Here is a 21,799-nt window from a genome sequence, read left to right as displayed (position 1 = left end):
CACATACATACAAAACAAGGATTTTTAGTATCATTTACCATTATAAATTACACCCATTGTAGAAAAAGAGCGATAATACCTATCAATCTACAGAGAAATAATATAATTGAAATATTAATCAATTCCATAGTGTAGTATAATTCAACAGAAAGACAGTTATTAGTGACATCAAGTACTTTTAAAACATCCAAAAAACATTTCTAACAAGCACGTAATTTTTCTCTTCTCTGCCCACTATAAATAAATAATTAGACACTAAATCTGCTCTCTCCACTTTTTCTCCTTTATTTTTTCTTAATTTTTCACCATTGGACCTCGTTTTTCTTTCTTCCAAAATCAATTATTGTTGTAAGTAACTTATGGTTTCCAATTAAAAATAATTACTGCGTGAAAACTGTATTTTTTCCACCGGAGAGAGAATGACTGTACTTCAATAGAGACAATCCATATAGGATTGACCATTAAAACTGCAAAATCATTGCAATTATTGCAGAGCACTGGCATTGTGTGAAGAAGTGCCTTGGCCAACTCGACTCTTTAACGTTGTTATTATAATAGAACGACGTTTTTTCTCCCATGAGAGCAATGCTCTCAACTGTCATAAAATATTGTAATGCCACTACTGTTCCAGGTCATATCACGCCATGCATTTTCTGCTTGACTTTATGGCCAATAAAATCTCTAAAGATGCAGTTTAATTGAGATTGTTAATAAAATAGCAGAACAGAAATAGAGACGCTTACACCCTTGAGATTACTATCCAATTTCAAATTGTTAATTAACTATTTCTACAAGCGAAGTTTACCGTCTTAATGTTTTTCTATGAAAAAAGGTAGGTCTATAGTATCGAGCTCTAGAAATTGTTCAAAGGTAGTTATTGTTAGTTACTTATTAACTGTTTATAAGGAACCAAGTTTCTTCTACGATAGATCAATAAATTATTTTATTGCAAGACATCTTTTTACACTGGCATCTTGTAATGCTAATTGCATTGTTTACCATTTATGTACCAGCTGATACATTGCAAGTTTTTCATGTATTCGAAAATATTTTCTGAATAACTTCACACCAATGTACCTAGAATACAATCATGTATACATGAATACATGTGTTCTAGATACATTTCTTCACTGTATATCATCTATTGTTATCATAGAAACATATTTCCATAGTAATTTGATCAGCATTGATTTTGCGAAAGAAATATTCCATTCAATTTACTTCACGATACCTGTTACTTAGGCTCGTATGAAAAATAAGATAGAAAGCGTCCAATGGTCGGAACTTACTTACTCAACTTTTTAAAAAACTGAATCTGAGTGATAAAAGTTTCATCTATGTATTGTTTTATGAATGTTTTATCAATTTTTTTGAGGAGTAATGGACAGAAAATGATTAGATCTGAAGCACTGGTTGAACCAGTACTATGAAAGCAGTCTGCGCTTTCGAAATTTTCCCTTCGATAGGACATCAAATTGACGCCAGTACCCAGTAGTCGACGATTCACCTGTTTTATATACGTTTTTCAGCCCTTTCAAGAACAATCAATCTAGAAACAAAAAACATTATACTCTGCAGGTACTAATTCAGAGAGTTTTGCGAATTGATAACACTTTACTATTAGACCCGTAACAGTATTAGTCCACTCACCAGGTACTTCAGGTAAAAAACTCGGAACACGCAGTAGCGTACATTGTGGTATTAGTAGCGTAGCCAGGATTTTTTAGATAATAAAATTTCAAATGAAAAGAAGTCATTCGGAGTTCTTTATCTTCATTGCGTCCTCAATCCTGAGTTAAACTTTTTCAAAAACCATTCAAATTTTCGGAAAAAACAAAATCAAGATTAATTCCTGTTTTAATATTATATTGGATTTATCTTCCGATTTCAGCTATTCAAAATTATGATTCAAAATCGAGTGTGCTGCTTCAATAGCTATATAGGTAGCCTACGGTACCGTATTTTATTTTGTGAATTGTGTCGTTCTGTATCTACTTAGGTACAATACCTATTGTGATGAATTAAAGTGTATGATATTGTATAAAATTCGATAAATTATAAATTACATTAGAGTAACTGCAATGTGTTAGAACTTGAAACTAAGAATTTAAAAATCAAGGTACAATTTATCAAGATCCTATGAAATTGAACATTTGACGTGTAGCCTACTTTTTGAAAAAAGGCACGTCAATGTCCAATATCAAGGTGGGAAAGCGTTTTGAAATTTTTCCCATGAAGTTATTTATTCATTTTCAAAGTTATTTGTTGAGACATTAGTGGCGGTTAAAGTATTGATCATTCAAATAATTTTAAACCTTGGCGCTTCAATAAAAACATAGTTATCAGCGCGCTCTGGATGAGTTAACGACAAATAATCATTACTTTCTAGGTGGCACTGGTTCACGACGTGTCGTATCAGCTGGTTGCCTGGTTGGATAGAAGTTAGGTTATGTGTGCCAATAAATAAGTTGATAGGCAAATCAAAACAATAATGCTGGTAAGATTATTAACTTAACTTATTACTATAATTTAGACTAATAGCGATCTCATTGTTTCCAGTAATTGTTTTAAATTGCATGATAAAGTAAGGTATTAACTCTGTTTAATCAAGATTACATCGATTATGTTACTTGTTGGTTCACATCTGCCAGGACTTCTCAAGCAAAAAAGGAAGAATATTTGATTCTGTACCAGGAACCAGGATATTTGATCTTATTTTTTAATTTATGTCAACAAATCTCTATAAGTATTATTTGTTTTAAACAGGAACAGGACATCCCAATCGATATTCATACAAACAAGTTGTATGAATGGCTACTCAGTAGAAGACATTGTTCAGCAGATTGGCAAAAGAAAGCGATGGTAATCCGGGAAAAAATCAATAATGCCATACAAGATATGCCCAGTCACCCTGAAATCACCAAACTTTTATCCGGAACTTGTAAGTAGAATTGATAAATGTATATAAGATACTTTTTATCAAATTTTCATATTAATCAAGTACCCTACCATAAAAGACCTACCTATTTTGTTCTAAAGAGAATAATTTTCAAGTCATTCTAAAGTCAAGCATTTTCATATTTTTCCACTTGTAAGCCAGTTTATTATTATTAGTACCTGTTTTTTAATTTTATGTTTAATACCCTAATCTATTAGCATTTTTCTTCTTCATATTTTGTTCATTGGTCTCAACTCACCCATTAACAAATTCACTATTATGAACGTTTCCATAATAATTTGAAATTCTAGTTGATCAGAACAGAATCAACTAAAATTCTGTTAGTAACTGAAAGAAAGCACTTAACTCGTATGACCATTTCTATTAATCTTTCTACATTTAAATGTGACATTCTTCAAACACTTGTGATTTACTGTAATCAATTGCTCAAATGTTTCAAATTAAATTCTTATTTAATCAATCAACATTCACAAGCATGAAAACAAAACTCAGTTCTATACATTACAATCAAAATTATAAACGCTTTCACTAAACAATAATGATAATAATTAATATTGGCTTTGCCAGCAAAACTCAGTTTGTGCACTAGTAACGAATATTCAGTTAGTATTCTAGAGAAAGTAAAAGAAAATTATTTTTGTATTTATCATAGTTCAGTTTTTCATTTAGATCAATACTTACTAAAATGAAAATAAATTTCATTTTTATCCTAATATCCTTGAATTATGGCTTCTAACTATTATTAAATCTTGAATATAATATGACTATTCTTAAATGAAAATTACTATCCTTGAATATACAACTCAACTTACTCATAATTTCTCAAATTAAATCAATTGTTTCGCAGTTATAATAAACTGGAAAAGACATAGAACGCCTCATCTATTCCATTTCTAATTCTTATCCATGCAACAAAAATACAATATATAACTATAATCCTAGTTATATTACTTTTTACATGGCTCTCTTTCGAAGACAGAGAGGCCCGATGCTCTTTCCTTCACTAATCACTCCCACTACTTAACAGCATTCTCCCAACTTTTGTCTCCGCATCCAATAATTATGTGCTTACTCCTCCCCACTACTCTGTCCATGCTACGAACTGTCGAAGAAGAAATCGATGTCCCCTCTTCATGTTGAAAGTAATATCTCTCGGACTATAGATTTTATATTAATTTTTCCTTTTTCAGACATAAATAAATTCCACTGCGATCGTATAGTGGCATTGTTACGTGAAACTGAAGCGGACACGAAGAACATGTTCGGTCGGTACGGCTCGCAGCGCATGAAGGACTGGCTCGAGATAATCGGCCTCTACGAACAAGATGGCGTCTACTTGGCTGAAGCCGCCAATCAGCTGATCAAAAATGTCAAGTATGAAGTGCCCAACTTCAAAAAACAGATAGCCAAGTGCAATAGTCTAAAAGAGGTACAGTACCACCAAATTTTAAGATTGAAATTTAAGATAATATAAGATTGGAGTACGATATAATATATAGTATATAGAAAAATAGGATTCAATAGAGAATTAGAATAGAATAGAATAGAAATAATGCTTTAATCTTCAAATTTGCAACATACAATGAATGAGAAAACACACATTTATACGGCGTGATTAAACAATCGTCAGCCTGAAAGTCGGTAAAACCCAATAATACTATTATTACATAAATCAAAGCTATGCAGAATGTTCTTTTAAATAGTGAAACAAAAACAGAAAAAACAACCTTAGAAACAAAATAAATCAATAATGTTGAATTCAATAAAGTGAATATTCCATAAATTAGTTTTAATAGTAACCTACATTCTAAACAAAATCCATTAATTTTATAAAAAGAAAGCTATACTTTTTATATTATGATAATAACTGTCAGCAGTTGGGAAATCATAACATAGAATTAATATTCCCTTTCATCTCGTCTTCCTATGATGTCCTCCTGAGAATATTCGAATAACCTATATTGTATTATATTATAACACGATACTTCTACCCAACTCAGATTCAATAAATAAGTTTCAATTTATTATACTAAGTTACCAGTTAAACTCCTGTGTAAGTAATCGCCTATAACGCCAGGCATCTCTACAGTAGGAGGCCAACCCTACCCAATCTCTTCCATTCATAAAAGAAACGAAATGATCCCTTGATAGCTCCCCAATTCCAAAACCATTTTCTTCTCCATTCTCTTAAACAAGGACATCGAGCTATGAAATGATAAATATCCTCAATTTCTTTCAGATTACACATGGAGCAAACATAATTCCCATCAGCAACCCATGGCTTGTAGTTTAAATGGATCAGTTCACCCCTTGCTTTAAGTATCCACCTCATGATCCACATTTCATAATTATAATTTTTTATATAATTTTTGTCACCCAGTTCCAAATTGAGAGTTTTGTACCATGTGTGGAAACGCCCATCTTGAGCATCCCGCAAAAAAATTTCCCTATGCATCTTGTTCAAACCTGTGATTATTCTTTTAAATGAGTCATCCCAATTAACTTCTTACTCATAATTTATACCAATTTGATTACTTAATTTCTTCCACTCTTTGAACCAGAAACATTTCTTTTGAATAACTTGTTGAGCCAGGAATTTAGGGAGCCTTTCATCTTTCATTTTCATAACTCTTAGAATATAATTGTAATGGAGTCTTAAGGCAATATTCGAATAGAGGTGTTAGTTGAGTTTCAATAAACAACATATAATTCGGTGTATTTATTGGAAGTGCAAAAATCTTCTTGATGAAAAGGCGCTGCAACTTTTCTACACTATCATATTGTCTAAAACCCCACACCTGTGCTCCGTAACACAAGATCGCCCTTGCACAAGCTTTGAACAACTTACATTTGGCTGAAAAATCTACACTACTACTATTTAAAATACCTTTCCATGCCACATTCAATGCTAATTTTGCCTTGTCTAATTTATCACTCACTTGAGCTTCAAAATTCAAGGTTGGAGTTAGAACTACCCCCAGATATTTATACCTGTTGACACACTCTATCTGCTCATTTTTATATGTCCATTTCTCGCTCCTAGCCATTTTCCCCGTTCCTAAAAACCATTACTTTTGACTTATCTAAATTAACTCTTAAATTCCACCTTTCACAGTAACGCTCTAAATTGTTTATCATGTACTGGAGTCCCACTGGTGAGTCCGAAATCAAAGCTATGTCATCGGCATACAATAAAACCCTAATCCTCTTACCACCTATTATTATTCATCATGTAAGTCATTCATAAATAGGGAAAAAAGCAACGGGCTCAACAAACAACCTTGCCTCAAGCCTGACTTCGTTTCAAAACGTTGGGAGAGACCCCCAATGGCAGTACACCATACACTAGAAGTTGTGCTTCATTCAATACCCTCAAAATATTTAATGTCCTTGTTGAGAGACCTAAGAGACTAAGCTTATAAAATAGTGCATTCCTATCAATTGAGTCGAACGCGGCAGAGTAATCCACAAAAAAGCAATATAGTTTTCGCCCCACTTGGATGTAATGAGCTGGTTTACGTGCGTCATATGGAGGCCGAAAGTGATTGTTTTCTGACCAGGCCGGTAAAATTTTTACGGCCCTAGGGCTGTAAAATAACCTTGAAGTCAGCTGATTCTGATTTGATGTGAACGTGTTTACAAAATAGTTTGTGAAACGGAATCAGTTTATGCTTCTAGAATTGAATAAAGTTTTTGCAATAAGATACTATCATTTTATTTGGATGAATGAAATACAAATGAGATATTATAAACTATTCAAATTCAATTTTCAGAGTATAATAGAATCTAACCTCAAACCTCCTAGTAAAGCGTTTATCACGGAACATGGTGGATAAACGGAATCATTTTATGCTTCTAGAATTCAATAAAGTATTCTGTAATAATATACTATCATTTTATTTAAATGAATAAGATACAGATAATATATATATTATAAACTATTCAAATAATTCGATTTTCATAGAAGGATAGAACTTCTAACCTAAACTTCCATTGACATTCAGATCACATCAGATTGGCCGAATTTCAAGTGTGCTAAAACAGCTGATCAAAAACTTTTTCAAGTGTGATAAACCAGCTGATCAAAAACTTTTTCAAGTGTGATAAACAGCTGATCAAAAACTTTTTCAAGTGTGATAAACCAGCTGATCAAAAACTTTTCATTATTTGTGTTTATCATTCAATAATTAAAACATTTATAATAATATCATCTTATTGTCATTTGGAAGAATAAAAAGTATAAACTCAACCTCTTACATAATTGAACATAATCTTTTAGGTTATTTAGACAAATCAGAATAAAAAATAAAAATACTTGGACAATTTCTTGATATTCAGATTTGCTAGAGCTATGACCTTCCACTTTTGCTTTCGGAAGTGCTTGTAATAGACAATGAGAATAATTATTATTCTCATATATATATTGTTTATTTTTCTGTGTGGCGAAAAATTACGTTCTCACCATGGCAAAAATGTTTTTCCGGCTCTCAATCTTTTCTAGTCCTCGGCCTACGGCCTCGGACTTGAAAACCGATTTCGAGCCAGAAAAGTCTCATTTTCGGCCCTAGGTGCGAAATATACTATTACCCCTTTTTTCAGCCAGCCGCAGACCAATGATGGATGTTAGGGCGAATATATTATCAATGGTCGAGTACCCCTTACGAAAGCCAACCTGAAACTCGTTCAAGATTTTATCTTCCTCCACCCAGCAGTTGAGTCTATTAAGAATTAACCCTGCAAATATTTTGAAAAATGTTGATAAAAAACTAATGCCTCTGAAATTAGCTACTACATCGCACTCACCCTTCTTGAAAAGGGGAAAAATTATTGACGACTTAAAGCTATGTGGGACTCTACCTGATGTAAATATAGAATTGTAGACATTCAGCAATTTGTTTAGAAAGTTATCAGGTCATTTTTATAATACTCAGTATATAGAAAAATAGGATTCAATAGAGAATTACTTAGGCCCGGTTGCACAGGAGTCTGTTAAATTTCAATCGTGATTAACTTCACGGAACCAATCAGAGAAGGCTTCTTCGAAGAGAACCTTCGAAAAGAATCAAGATTGGCTTTTGTGCAACCGGCACTCAATCTCTCTGACAATTTTGTTTAATTGGTTGCCGGCCGTAAGGATAGCGCTATCCTAGTCTAATGGTAAGGAGCATTACAAAATCTGCTAAGGCTGCCTGGATCGTGGGTTCGAATCACGCCGTTGGGATGGAAGTTTGATCATCTCATCAATTCACCAACGCACTTTCCATTACCCATCACCCACAACAAAAAACCTCATGTAGGCATCATCAGCAATAAAAGAAAAATAATGAGTATATGATATTAATACTATAATGAGGTCCACGTTATAATGTCAATCGAAAAGATAGTACAACAGTGTTGCCGATTCTCTGCGTTGCTAATGCCTTCTATAGTAGAGATCTGTTTCCGGTATATTTGATGTGATATTAACTGATCATTCTTGATAACAATAATAATCAAAATTAAATTTTATTCATCAAGAAAATATATTTTTCAATTATTTAATAATGAATTATATTTCTAAATTATTCAAAAACAATCTGTCAACTTTGCGGAGCTAGGAAAGGATAGCGCTATCTGCTTTGTTTACTGACAGACAAGGATAGCGACACCAATGTTTATCAAGTGCTGACTTTATAACGTGGACTACCTCAGTATAGTGCGTGTTATAGGAGAGATGATAGTTATATTTCTTTTCTATGTAATTTACAATATTTATTTATTTACAGTGCAAATTACACTAATGTAATAAGATTGGAAGATAAGATAATAAGATATTCCTTGTGCTATTTTTCTTCCAAATTTATACGTGACAAAATCCAAGATAAGGTTAAAATTTCACGTGTACAATTTTTATAAAATTTTAGTCCAAAATAAACATGAAAACTAAAAATAATTTGATAGTATGGTATGAGATGTTATGGTGTTTCTCCATAATTAAAACACTTGAAGTGGTTTTGACAACATCAACGTCTTATTCTTTCAAAACTATAAATTTTGAATTTATATGGCTTGAATTAATACATTGATTAGAAATATTCCAATCAATTACCACTTTTAACGAATAATATTGAGTTATTTAAGAAAATTTGGTATCATTAAAATTTATTATGCTGGCTTATACATAGAATCATAATAAAATAATATAAAATATATTATATTGTATAATTCAATGGACTCTCCAATTATAATCTCAGTAATTATTGTTTTATTTGAAGAATAAATAAAATTCCAACTAAGATTGTATAATATTCTCTATTGTCCTGCAGGACAAAAGCTAAACCACGACCCACTCGTTCTGTTCACTCCTAAAGTCATTCTTCACAGCCTCAGCATAGTCTGAACAGAAATCCATCCATTATTGGGAAGGTTATTCAGCTTTATCATCATCACTGGCGCGACAACCCTTCAAGGGTCCTGGCCTCCCCAAGCCTAAGCCTCCAATCATCTCTATTCCGTGCCAATCGTCTCCATCCTCTCAGTCCGGCCGCTCCAGCTTTATATTGACCCAATACTGAATGACAGTGTATGAGTTGATACGTACCGTACTATAAATCTTGATACTCCTACACCCTTTTCAGTCTGTTCTATTCCTCATTTCCTCCAGTACTGTACTTTCTGTGTAAATTTATGTTTGACAAGATCTTATATTCATGTATATGAATCTATGGATCAAATAAATGAATTATTATTATTAATTTTTGCTGTTTCAGGAATGTGACAAGAAGGAACTCGATTACAACAAACATGAGAATTCGGCAAGACATGACTTGGAGTCCTTCATGAAGCAGTTGGGGGTGAAATCAAACAATCCTCGAAAAATGAAGAAAGAGCTAATCAACCGAGTCGCTCAGTTGGCTGAAATCTACGATAAAATCACAAAAGAAGTGAAAAATTTGAAGAAAGTTGTCGAATATCATTCAGCTTTACTAGGCCACACCAATCCGAATTTCGATAAGAATTCGACTGTACAAATCATCAGATATATTATTGGTACGTCCCTAAGTTTCTCCGTTCCTAAAGTTTATTTTTTCAACTGTATTAGATTTAGTACAATGCATTAACTTGATTAAGATTTCAGCCTAACTCTCTCAAAATAATATTCTCTGCCTCTTTGTGAGTTCAGTTGAATGTATTCATTGTAGATAATGCTTACTAAAGCTTTGCGATCATAATATATCTCTTTCTCTTATTCTATAGAAATAGAGAAATTATGTGAAGACTAATGTGCAAAAAGTGTTTGGTTTTATAAACGTCATACGAAAACAGATTATTTGTTGCGTTTAAATCACCTTAGAAGTTTTAAGAAAATAGTCGTTGTGCAATTTTGAAGATGCATCCAAAATTCCCAATTTTATAAGAGATATTCAATCAAATATCAACTTCATTCATCTTTTGAAAAAAGTACACTTGAAACTGGCTTGAAAGCACTAGTAGTGTTTGTATAAAAATGTTAAAAAAAGGGTACTACGTAATAATTCCTATATTAATTGATTAAATATGTACCTATTATTTTGTAGATCTGATAATCAAATACTGCATTGCTCTTGATAGTTGCTGTCCAAATTGAAACTCATAGTCATTTCATTTCAGAATCTGGAAACACCACAACTTATCAATATTTGTATGGAGAAAAACCAAAACAAATTATTGAGCCAAAACTTCTGATTGAGGTGAGTTGTACTGTGTTAGAAAGTTTGTAATAAATGTTCATTGTTTGAAACTTTTGAAAATTCATTGTTCAAGTTTAAAACTGATAAATTTTAATTAATTCTGTATGATAGAGTACCCTTCCTGCATTGTATCATTGTTTTATGCATTATTCCTTATCCATGAATAGAATATGAATCGGCCAATATACGAATAAACCGATAATGTGAGATAACGTAAGCGGAACTTATAAGTGAACTAAATTTATTTGTTGTTATTTTGGTCTGACTCATGTATTGTCAGTGAACAATTTAATTCAAAAAGAAACGAAGTTTCTTCGAAAAGAAGCAGTGAGTCCAACAAAAGTACAGCTGTAAAATTCAAAGCTGTTGTAAACCCAAATTGGTTCAATTTTAATTCAAAAACACATCTAAACTCACTACAATTACTATAATAACAGACTTGATTCTAAACAGTTGAATTTAAATTCAAAAACACATCTAAACTCATTACAATAATTACTATCATAACAGACTTGATTCTAAACAGTTGAATTTAAATTCAAAACACATCTAAAATCATTACAATAATTACTATCATAACAGACTTGATTCTAAGCAGTTGAATTTAAATTCAAAACACATCTAAACTCATTACAATAATTACTATCGTAACAGACTTGATTCTAAACAGTTGAATTTAAATTCAAAAACACATCTAAACTCATTACAATTTCTATCATAACAGACTTGATTCTAAACAGTTGAATTTGAATTCAAAAACACATCTAAACTTATTACAATACTTACTATCATAACAGACTTGATTCTCTTTTTTCGAATTTCGATTAACGACGTAGTTCAAAAGTAGCGTTATATTTTCTTGTTCCATAATTCAATTTTATTCATCAGTTGAAGATGAATGAGAAGATAACTTTAACATTTTTTTCTTATAATTTATTGATTAGATTATAGGCCTAATCGATAAAGTGGTAGGTACCTAGTTTTTTAGCCTTTTAATATTCAAGATTTTAAAAGTTTTTTTTTCATATTCATCTTATCTCAATTGTTATGTTTTTCAGGATGATGATGCTGGCAGTGTAAATGGAGATGGTGATGGCATTGATTGGGGAAATGAAATTGACTATGGTGAGGTAAGTAACCGATTTCATTTTTTCAAGACCTCCAATTCTAATCAGTTTAATATATCATGTTCCCTATAATACACTCACTAGAAATTCTTAAAGCTCTAATCTTTAAAGCAATAGATCCGTATTCTCACTGTCGAGAACAAATTCATCAATTTATCACATTGAGTACAACCATAACACTTATGAAAGAAGCAACAGGCTCAAGTACAAAACTGTCCCCTATTCCAATTTATAAATTACATTACAAAAATATAGTTCACTATTACTAATGAATAGTTGCGAAATCAACTATAAATTCAACGATAATCTTAGCTTGCAACTGTTATTCTTGAATTTTGTTGAATAGCATGCGTATATTCGAGTTCAATAAACCATTGATAAATATTAAGACATTTCCAACAATTGATCTAACAGTGGATGGATGCCACTACAACAATCATAGATTTATAATAATTATAATACAACCTTTTTTAGTACTGTTTTTACAGTTTCAAGACAATAATTTGAGTTGAACTATGGAATATTAGGGTGTGTTCACATTGAATGCGTATATGTGCAAGTGCACTTCAGATCATGCATGAGCCGAAAAACAAAATTTGAAAAGTGCTATTGACACTCGTTGTGACTTGCATGTAGCTGCTCGCACTGAACGCAACCAGCAAGTGCAAGCGGTCAGTGTCAGTGTTCCTATTGCTCTTCCCTGATTTTATTTCTCATCTGCTCGCTTAGTCATGCATAACTAAACTTGCACTTGCACATATACGCATTCAATGTGATCACACCCATACTCACTGACTGAACCATAAAATTCCTAATCCATTGTCAACATTCATAATTTATACTTCATAATGTACCGTTTGTGTTATTACTTATATATGAGCTCAGTTGAAGATTTTTGTCAATAAATTGGATGACGATTTCAGATTGACTATGGAGTAAGCCTGGAGGAGAGTGGCATAGAGGTGGAGTGCAATATTGGGATTGGGGGAGGCGATGACAAGAGCAGTGACAGTGGAGTGGCTGAAGGCAAGCAGGCACTGACTTTGCTCGACAACCCTGAAACCCGCACCGAGTTCATCAATCAATTACTCGAGGTAAATATAAAACAATGCTTCTGTCCCATACAAGAAAACTAACTTGTTAACAGCGTAAATCATATATTTGTACAAGTAAAAATTAAAATTGAAATTTTTTATTCTTAAAAAACAATACAGACAATATATAACATTGAAATAGATGAGTTGGAGACACCTCTCATGGGCAAATGCATGTAGATAAATAATTTTTATCAATCATCATTTCAAGGTTAAGTGGTTGAGAAGTCAGTGAAAGATCTCTATCAACTCCGCCTGTAAAAATATATATTCTCTTCATTCCTCGATTAATTGTTTTCTTCCAATTCAGGCATATTTATTCAGAATAGAAAAATGATCTATTTCTGCAACAGAACAGTTTAGGTACTGTATAGTACAGTATAGGGACCTGATAGCATAACCTAAGAATTTAAAAGTGAATTACCTGAGATGAATATTCAAGAACTCTCTCAATCCTATCATACCTTGATTTCAAGTGGTTTAATATCAAGTGATTTCAATAGGGTTCTGAGATTTATATTAAAAGTAGCCCCAAAGAAAAATACAATAAAATGTATCACTTTTATGAATAAATCACATTTTGATTCGTATTATGCATTACTGTGAGAACATCTTTTCGTTTTTTTTCATACTTCTAGCACTTACTAAAGTGTATTTATCATACTAATTGTAGCCCAAGAACTTCAATATAGTTTTCTGATTGATAAATCTGGAGTTCTGTGCTACAGAATATTACAGTGGTTATTACAGTGATCGTCTGCATATACTGATGTCATTGGATGAAATTTCATATGATTTTGTTGGAGCATTGAGCATTGGTTTATTCTTTATGAGACTTAGTTTGATTTTGTTGGATTCTGATTGATGGTTTTTGCAGCTGGAATCGTTTGCGAAGATGCGTCTCCTGGAGATGCAGAGCGAGTCGATCAGCATGTTGGTGAGCAACAATCAGCTGCAGGAAACCACAGAGAATGTCGCCTCCATGCTCGACACAATTGTTGTCATCAAACAGCTCATCCTCGACCCCACCACCACCGATCTGCATAATATCAAACATTCCCCTAGGTAACGTAACTAGTATTCTTGTCTTTTAATATTTTATCAATTTTAAAGGGTTCTATAATTTTATTCTATTTTATAAATTCCCCTAGGTAATATTCCTATTACCGATTAAGTATTATCTCAGTGAAAAGCTAGCATATGCAGATTTTTTGTGTAGTTGAGAAGTTGATATTGTGGTAATTACTCATATTGAATGAATAAGACTAAGAAATTTTCAAAAAACCACAGATTTATTGATACTTAGAAAGACCGGTAAACTAGAGTTTATCAGACATTGACAATGGTGTAATAACCGAAACCGGTCTTTCTAAGTATCAATAAATCTGTGGTTTTTTGACAATGTCTTAGTCTTTTTCATTCAATATATGCAGATATCCCCTGGCATAGGTTGTTTATATTCCAAATTTGAAACCGATTGTTTTAACCCAAGCCGATTTCTCAATCAATTTCAACTCAATCCAGGATTTAATCAAGCTCTGGTTAAATTCATTCCAAAGGCGGATCTCCTCATATCAGCCTATGTTCCCGGTATAGTAAAAATATAATTCTCATGGGTTCTAACATATAGAAAAGATAGCATAAGAAAATACCTTGGCATAGGTCGTTTACGTTCCAAATTAGAAGCCGATTTTTGTCAACTCAAGCCGATCACTGTCGACTACTGTCTATTATTACTGTTTTTGCCGGGTGAGATTGTAAGAACGGCACAGTATGAGAGACTACCAGCATCACAAGGTTTTACAAAAATAACTACTAGGATTATCGGCTTGAGTTAACAATTAAATTTGGAACATAAACGCCCTATACTATGTGATATCTTCTTATTCTATCTTTCCTCTATGGTATCACGATTAATACCAGTAAGTAATACGATTACATATTACTATGTAATTGCTATGAAATCAATCATTCATACTAACATCCCTTGCTTTTTTAGGGCCGGATGCACAATCTCAGTTAAATCGGAGATTGATCAGCTGTTGGTTTAAACCAGGATTGAAACGCATTATAATAAATACGACCATATTTTCATGTAAACCTAGATTATTGTTGAAAGTAGATGGTGCATATGGCTCTTAATGTTTGGATCAATTTATACAGTATCACAACTGTTAACAAATCGTTTTCTATCTAATTAATCAAAAAATAATTTCATAGTACCCGTTTTTCAAAACATTTTCAGAAAAACTTATTTAGAACAACTAGTTTTGGCTTTCAAAGCATTTTCAAGTTTTTTCCAAATTATCTATTAGATGGTTCAGTAACAAGTTCAAATAAGAGTGGCGTTAGGGGGGATAGAGTAATTTATTTTGATTTATGTATTCAGAACTCACAGTGTTGTAGAACTGTTAAATTTCTCGAGCCGACAAGGCAGCCAAACATACGTCTTCTTCATTTCCTAACCCTTATCTTGTGACTAAACTCATTCGTGCTAGTGTTGTAACAATTTACTTCGTTTTTTTCCTTCAACAGTTTACTATAAGTGAACCTCATCGCACTAATGTAAATTCGTATAGCTTTTGGTGGTGGGGAGTCCCTTGCCTTGGTCGGTCCCACCTCGCCTGAAGATATAATTTCAAATTCAAATATATTCTTTATTCCATACAAAATACAGATATATTGTATTACAGAGCATGTTTTACTGGAATACCCCTACAAGACTATTCGTCTGAGTGTAGGGGGTTGGTTCTTGTTACAGTGGGTAGCCAATAGTCTATTCATAATATTATATAGGTAATAGAATGTCCGGCTTTGTTAACTAGAAGGTGAGTATAAGATAGTTTGTATTATAATTTGAAATTAAATATTATCTATTATATTGTTCATTGACAAAATTTCATAAACAGAAAAAGATTGATAAGAGTAACATTTATACAGATTTGAGAATTGAAATATGAATAAAGTCTTGAGATTGCACAAGTGAAATATATTTTGTATATACTTATTGTAAAAAATAATGGTAGCTTTTCATATATATAAAAAAAAATTACCGAGGAACAGAAACCAGCCGATTCCCCAGTGACCATTAAAAAGAATATAGTAATGAAGTTATGTAAATCTATAAACGATTAAATAAAGTGTGTGGTAAATATAAAAAGAAGAAAGGTAAGTTTGAAAATTTATAATCTCAAAAATGAAAAAAAAAATCTATTTATGTATAAAAAAAGCGTCAAAAGCATCAAATTAATAGAGATGATCTTAGTGCCAATAAACAGACTGAAGCAGGCTTTCTGACGACCCCCAGCCCAGGCGGTATAGCCACCCCTCCACCTTACGCTTGAATGCAGCCACACTGCATTCATCCATATCAGTTCTTATCTCAGCGGGCAAATTACGATAGACCATTTGAGCCAAATAAAAAGGTGTCCTCAGCTCCACTCCATGAACCACCTGCGGCGTCGCAAAACCGAAGTTAGTTCTATACCGTGTAGGATAGGTATGTAAAATATCTGATAAAATTTTAAGTTTATTAGTTTTTAGGTAGATCAATAAAGATTTAATGTACAATTGCCTTACATTTAAAACTGTAAATTCTGTAAAAAGTTGTGCTGTTGGATATCGGCATTCCTTATTTGAAACAGTTTTGATAATTTGTCTCTGCGACACCGCAAGCGGTTCAAGGAGGGTAGCAGGAAGGCCTCCCCAAACCAGTATGCCATACTGTATAATAGACTGGACGTATGCGTAATAAACTGTCTTACACTGCTTCTTAGTCAAAACTTGACTCAATTGGGAAAAGGCATACAGTAGCCTTCTAAGTCGCTGCTTCACCAATTGGATGTGCGGACTCCAACTTAAGGTGTTATCAATTGTTATCCCAAGGTACTTATATTGATTAACTCTTTCTAAGTTTTCACAGTTGCAGGAAATTGAAGTAGAGTCCCCACATGAGTGGAGTTTCAGGTCTTTGTGTCCTGGATCTTGCTGATTACGGGTTACTATAGGCATGTACTTGGTCTTGCTGATATTGACAGTCAAAGAGTTATGGTCAAACCAGGCCTTAATTCTAGACAAGTCAGCTGTAGCGTTCCTGTATGCGTCGTCCCATAATTTACCAGTTGAGACCACAGCCGTATCATCAGCAAATAAAAAAAGTTTACTTTTGATGCTCAGCAGTGGTAGATTATTAACATATATCAGGAAGAGAATAGGCCCAAGAGTACTCCCCTGCACAACCCCGTAATCAACTTGCTCCAGGCCACTCAAACTATCATTGATCTGAACATATTGAACTCTGTCTTTCAGGTAGCTCCTGAACCACTGTAAAGCTGGTTGTTTGATACCCATCATCTCCAGTTTTGTCAAGAGCTTCTCCCTGTCGACTGAATCAAATGCTTTTGCTAGGTCAAGATAGGTAATAATTACTTTGTTACTCGTTTTTATATTATCTGCAATATATTTAGATAAATCAAATAATGCATCAGAAGAATTTTTTGATTTCTGAAAACCGTATTGTGAGGTGGATAGAAGGTTATGTCTGTTCAAGTACTGCATTAATTGTATCTTTACGCATCTTTCAAGGATTTTTGAAATTATAGACAATAGTGAAATGGGACGGTAATTGGTGTAATTATTTTTTGTGCCTGATTTATAAATTGGAATTACTTTTGAAATCTTCAGAATGTCTGGAAATTTACTTGCCTGGAAGCTCAAGTTTACTAAATGTTGAATAGGGTGTAGGAGGATGTGGACGTTTTCTTTGATTACCCTAGCAGGTATACTATCGTGGCCTGGGGCGCTATTACCTCTCATGCTATCAATTACGTTCTTAAGCTCATCTTGTGTAACAGGCTGGAATTCAAATAGGGACTCGACAGCATGATCGGAATCATTTATTTCTGGCTCACCCATAGGAGTTAGCGAGTCGGCCAAGCTCTTCCCCACTGAGGCGAAAAACTTATTGAAATTGATGCTAACATCGGTAGCATTCTGTTGAGTCCGCCCATCCTGCGCGAAAACATCGACCGGAAATGCTAGCTTTTTATTAGGTCTACCAGAAACTTCATTTACAGTTGACCAAAACTTCTTGGGATTGTTTGAGACTTCGTCTAATTTGTTTTTATAATAAATGAATTTAGCTTGTTTGATCAGGGAGTGTAATCTATTTCGGTATTGTAAGAATTCATTTTTCAGGTTAGCATTGAAAGGTTGTTTATTCAATCTCTTTTTAATTTGTCCCTATGCCTGATTGATTGGATTAAGCCTATGCTAATCCAAGGCTTCAACTTATTATTTCTTGCATTTACATGAATTCTTCTAGTATTTAATTTATTGTATTCTGAAGAGTTTCTATAAAAAGGAGTGTTGCAACACTCACATCAGATTCATCACAGATGGAGTCCCAATTCTGTAATGAGAGAGCATTTTGGATTCCTGTCCAATCTACCTTTGAGAAATACTGATCTTTATTTGTGGTTTTTACATCCTTATTTGATAGAATACTCAAACATATGGCATAATGGTCGGACACAGCAGTTTGGAGAATAGCAGCTGAGGCATTAAATGATAGTGGCAATTTAACAAAAAAATGGTCTATGCAAGTGTTGCTGGCCGGCCTTGTCACCTTGTCTATGCATGCTGTTAGTCCTGCTTCATTCATCACGTCAATGAATTTTTCCTCTATGGAACCTGGGACAACGTTCATGATATTGCAGTTTAGATCTCCAGCAAGTATTTGCATTACCCCATTCCTTGATTCTTTGAGATAATTATCTAGAGCATTCAAGAAAAGAGGTAAGCTGGAGTTGGGACTTCGATACACCGCAAGGACTTCACAGAGTGTTCCCTTCCAGTCAAAGTTTATCGATAGACAGGTGGCCAGACCGCCCAGCTGAAGCTCTCTGCAAGTTACTGAGAGATCACAGTCGATGTATACGACCACACCATCGCACTGGTTGAGGCTATTATACGACCTGAGGAGCGTATACCCCGGGATTTCCAAGAGGTCACTCTCGTCATTCAGCCATGCCTCAGCCGTCAATCGGCCTTACAACATACTTAAGCCGGGACCGACAATTTAACGTGCCCATCCGATAATACGTGAGTGACCTGGTCAATATTTTTTGGTGATGTGTGGGTTTGAACCCGGGATCTCTAGGCTATTACGTAAGCTACGTAAGCACTCTATCCACTAGACCACGGATCACACTACAATTTAAATACAAAACTATGCTAAGTATAAAATACTACACTCCAATCGAGTTATTACACTTTGACACCAGTGAGATGCCAAGTGTCCGAGTGAGTCGCTGGCATTGATTCTTATGACGCTTATTACACTAGGGATACAAGATGTGAGACAACACTGATGACCGAGAATCTTCGCAGTGCATAGAATAAAGTTTTTTCTGTTACACATTACATTACACCACTGGTATCCTAGTGTAAAAAAAGCTCGAGTGTGAATTTTACTAGAACAATGTACTACTTAATATAAGTGAAATTGTTCTTAACTGAGATTATATTCAACTCAATGATTTTACTATAATTATAAAGCATTTTTCAGTCAATGTAGAATTGAACTTCTTACATATAAGTTCTAAGTTTAACAACTTGGTATTGAATCTCTTTTCCATTCCAAAAATAAATGTTAAATAAATGATTGTGTAATGTTATATGTGTCACTTCATATGCGACTGTCGGCCTCAGTATAACTACTTTTTAGCGCTAGTTTTGTAATTAATTTTTATATCACCATCTCAAACAGGTCTAGTACCTCGAGATGCAAATACTCAATTGGCATTTCATTTTATTTTGTAATATTATTTTCCCATGTTGTCAAATTTGTATTGCTTTTATTATGTAGGCCTATTCCTAAGATGTTATTTTTTTTTATTTCTGCCCATAAAACATAAACATTTCAAATGACAGATATCTCTATTATTTATGGAATGACTAAGTTTTTGTCAATCTTTTACAGGCATGTGGACAAAATATTGCTGAAATTGGAGAATAAGTACAATGTTGTTGAGAAGACGATAGCCAGCAGAGAGGCAGTCCACGAGAGAGGCCTACAAGCTGTGGAAGAAGCCAGGCTTCTAACGCCCAAAATGCAACTGATCATTGACAAAACGAAAGAGCTTCAAAAAGACGTGAGTTTTTATTCTTAATTCAGATTTTTCTCAAATATGTATTTGATGAAAACATTTCCTTTACAAATTTTGGTAGATTTTAGCTGTGATTCACTACCAAAATGAATCCTACTGTGAAGTATATGACGTCACAGAATATGTTGGCTGTAAATCGATGTTTTCATAAATAAATGAATTAGTGTAAAATAAATAAAGTCAAGTGAAGACATGTAGTCCTTGCGAAGTCAAGAAGACTAGCTCAGTTGACATTTTTTGTTTGTTTTACTTTCGATGGAATTATTCTTTTGCTCCAATTACAGAACGTTGCCTATCAAGCATTGCTTTCTAATGAATGTCTGTTCTGTTGGGTAGAAAAAGACTATCCTAAGGTAGTGCTCACATTTTTCAAGTGCCGTTTGCACAGTAACAGTTTAAACTAAATTTAATTTTAAACTTGATTAAATCCATATCAAGTCTCGTTCGTTATTATGTAGTTCATTTTTGAGTTCAAGCCACCAGCTGATTAACTGTGCAAACTGCCCTTAATCTTCTAATGTATGAACAGTCCCATAAGAACCAATGGTATTCTATTTCTGATCATCAGAGCTTATATAATATGCTCCCGAATCAGAAAACAGGCTTTGCTTCAGTTTGAATATAAATTCAGGTACAGAAAGTATGAATTGAAATGTTCAATACAATTCATCTTTCTAGATTGTAGAGCTTAAAAATATAAAGCCATATCAAAATTCCAAGTTTGTCTTATACCTTCTTCTTCATCCATTACCCCACAATTGTAGGATCGATGCAGGACCTCCTAAATACCTAAAGCAAGTATTTAGGAGGTCCTGCATCGATGGCGTCATGTCATGAATAAAAAGAAATAACAAAAAACACTAAATTGATCAAGATGGCAGTGATCAAGTTCAGATCGAAAAAAATCATATGAGGCCTTGCTCTTTAACATAATGGCACTTTAGCCTGATAATATTTGAGACAGGTCATCATTTACATATTCCTGGACATCGTAATAAGCCCTGCTTCTCAGGAAACCGGTCACAACTCTCTTGAACACGCTGAAGTCCAACTTCTTCACCCCTGCAGGCAGCCTGTTCAAGTAGCGTAGCGCTGAACTCCTATAGCATACCCGCGATCTCTAGAGGCGCACCCTGGGGACTTCAAACAGCTCTCGATGCCTAGTGTTGTCGTGATGCTCATCAGTCCAAGTCAACAAATTATGTTGATTCTTCTTCACGTACATGAGGCAGAGAAGGAGGTGGCTGATTACAGTTAGAATACCCAGCCTAGCAAAAATGGGCTTGCAATGAGCAAGATGTTCGCTTCCAGTAATGATCCTGGCGTCAAGGATATTGGAGTTGGCGAATTGATGGAAGCTACAATCTTTTTGTGGGTTCGACAGTATTAATTCAAAAACAAAAAATTTAATTCGATATGAGCATAATCTTCTCACTATTAGACGAATATTATGAATATGCTGAAACACTTACAGTATTCTAACATCGAATACGAAATTTTAATTGTCAGTAACCGCTTGTCTTTGTCGTTTTCAGATTGAGAAAGATATTTCGAAGAAATACAAGGGTCGTCCGGTAAACTTGATGGGAGGAGTGTCAACTTTATAATGCCATTTTAAATTGTATTGGGATAATATATGGGATGTTTCTATAAATCTTTGTCAGTTCTTACCATCGCTATTACCTTTTAGGAAATATTTTCTCTTTATTTCTACTTTCCCAAAGTAGCTTCAACGATATTG

At 33.6% G+C, this 21,799-nt stretch overlaps 1 protein-coding gene across 1 annotated transcript; it reads left to right on the top strand.

The window, feature by feature from the left end:
* Positions 1-2,387: 2,387 nt before the first annotated feature.
* Positions 2,388-21,733, top strand: LOC111049804 (CDK5 regulatory subunit-associated protein 3-like). The gene is made up of 10 exons (XM_039438151.1): positions 2,388-2,497; positions 2,767-2,941; positions 4,150-4,388; positions 9,709-9,988; positions 10,589-10,668; positions 11,727-11,798; positions 12,719-12,889; positions 13,767-13,954; positions 19,872-20,043; positions 21,594-21,733. The coding sequence occupies exons 1-10, from the start codon at positions 2,492-2,494 to the stop codon at positions 21,663-21,665; spliced, it is 1,455 nt and encodes a 484-aa protein (XP_039294085.1). The 5' UTR covers positions 2,388-2,491; the 3' UTR covers positions 21,666-21,733.
* Positions 21,734-21,799: the final 66 nt, after the last annotated feature.

This window comes from Nilaparvata lugens, chromosome 11, assembly GCF_014356525.2.
Source record: "Nilaparvata lugens isolate BPH chromosome 11, ASM1435652v1, whole genome shotgun sequence".
In the NCBI taxonomy this organism is placed as follows: domain Eukaryota; kingdom Metazoa; phylum Arthropoda; class Insecta; order Hemiptera; family Delphacidae; genus Nilaparvata; species Nilaparvata lugens.
Note: the sequence above shows the minus strand (reverse complement) of the source record. Positions and strands in the feature narration are given on the sequence as shown.

Bases quoted from the DNA above. Each gene is read 5' to 3' on its own strand.
- LOC111049804 (XM_039438151.1), top strand. The intron at 10,669-11,726 runs GTGAGTTGTACT...TATGTTTTTCAG, and splicing joins AGCCAAAACTTCTGATTGAG to GATGATGATGCTGGCAGTGT. The intron at 12,890-13,766 runs GTAAATATAAAA...TGGTTTTTGCAG, and splicing joins TCATCAATCAATTACTCGAG to CTGGAATCGTTTGCGAAGAT.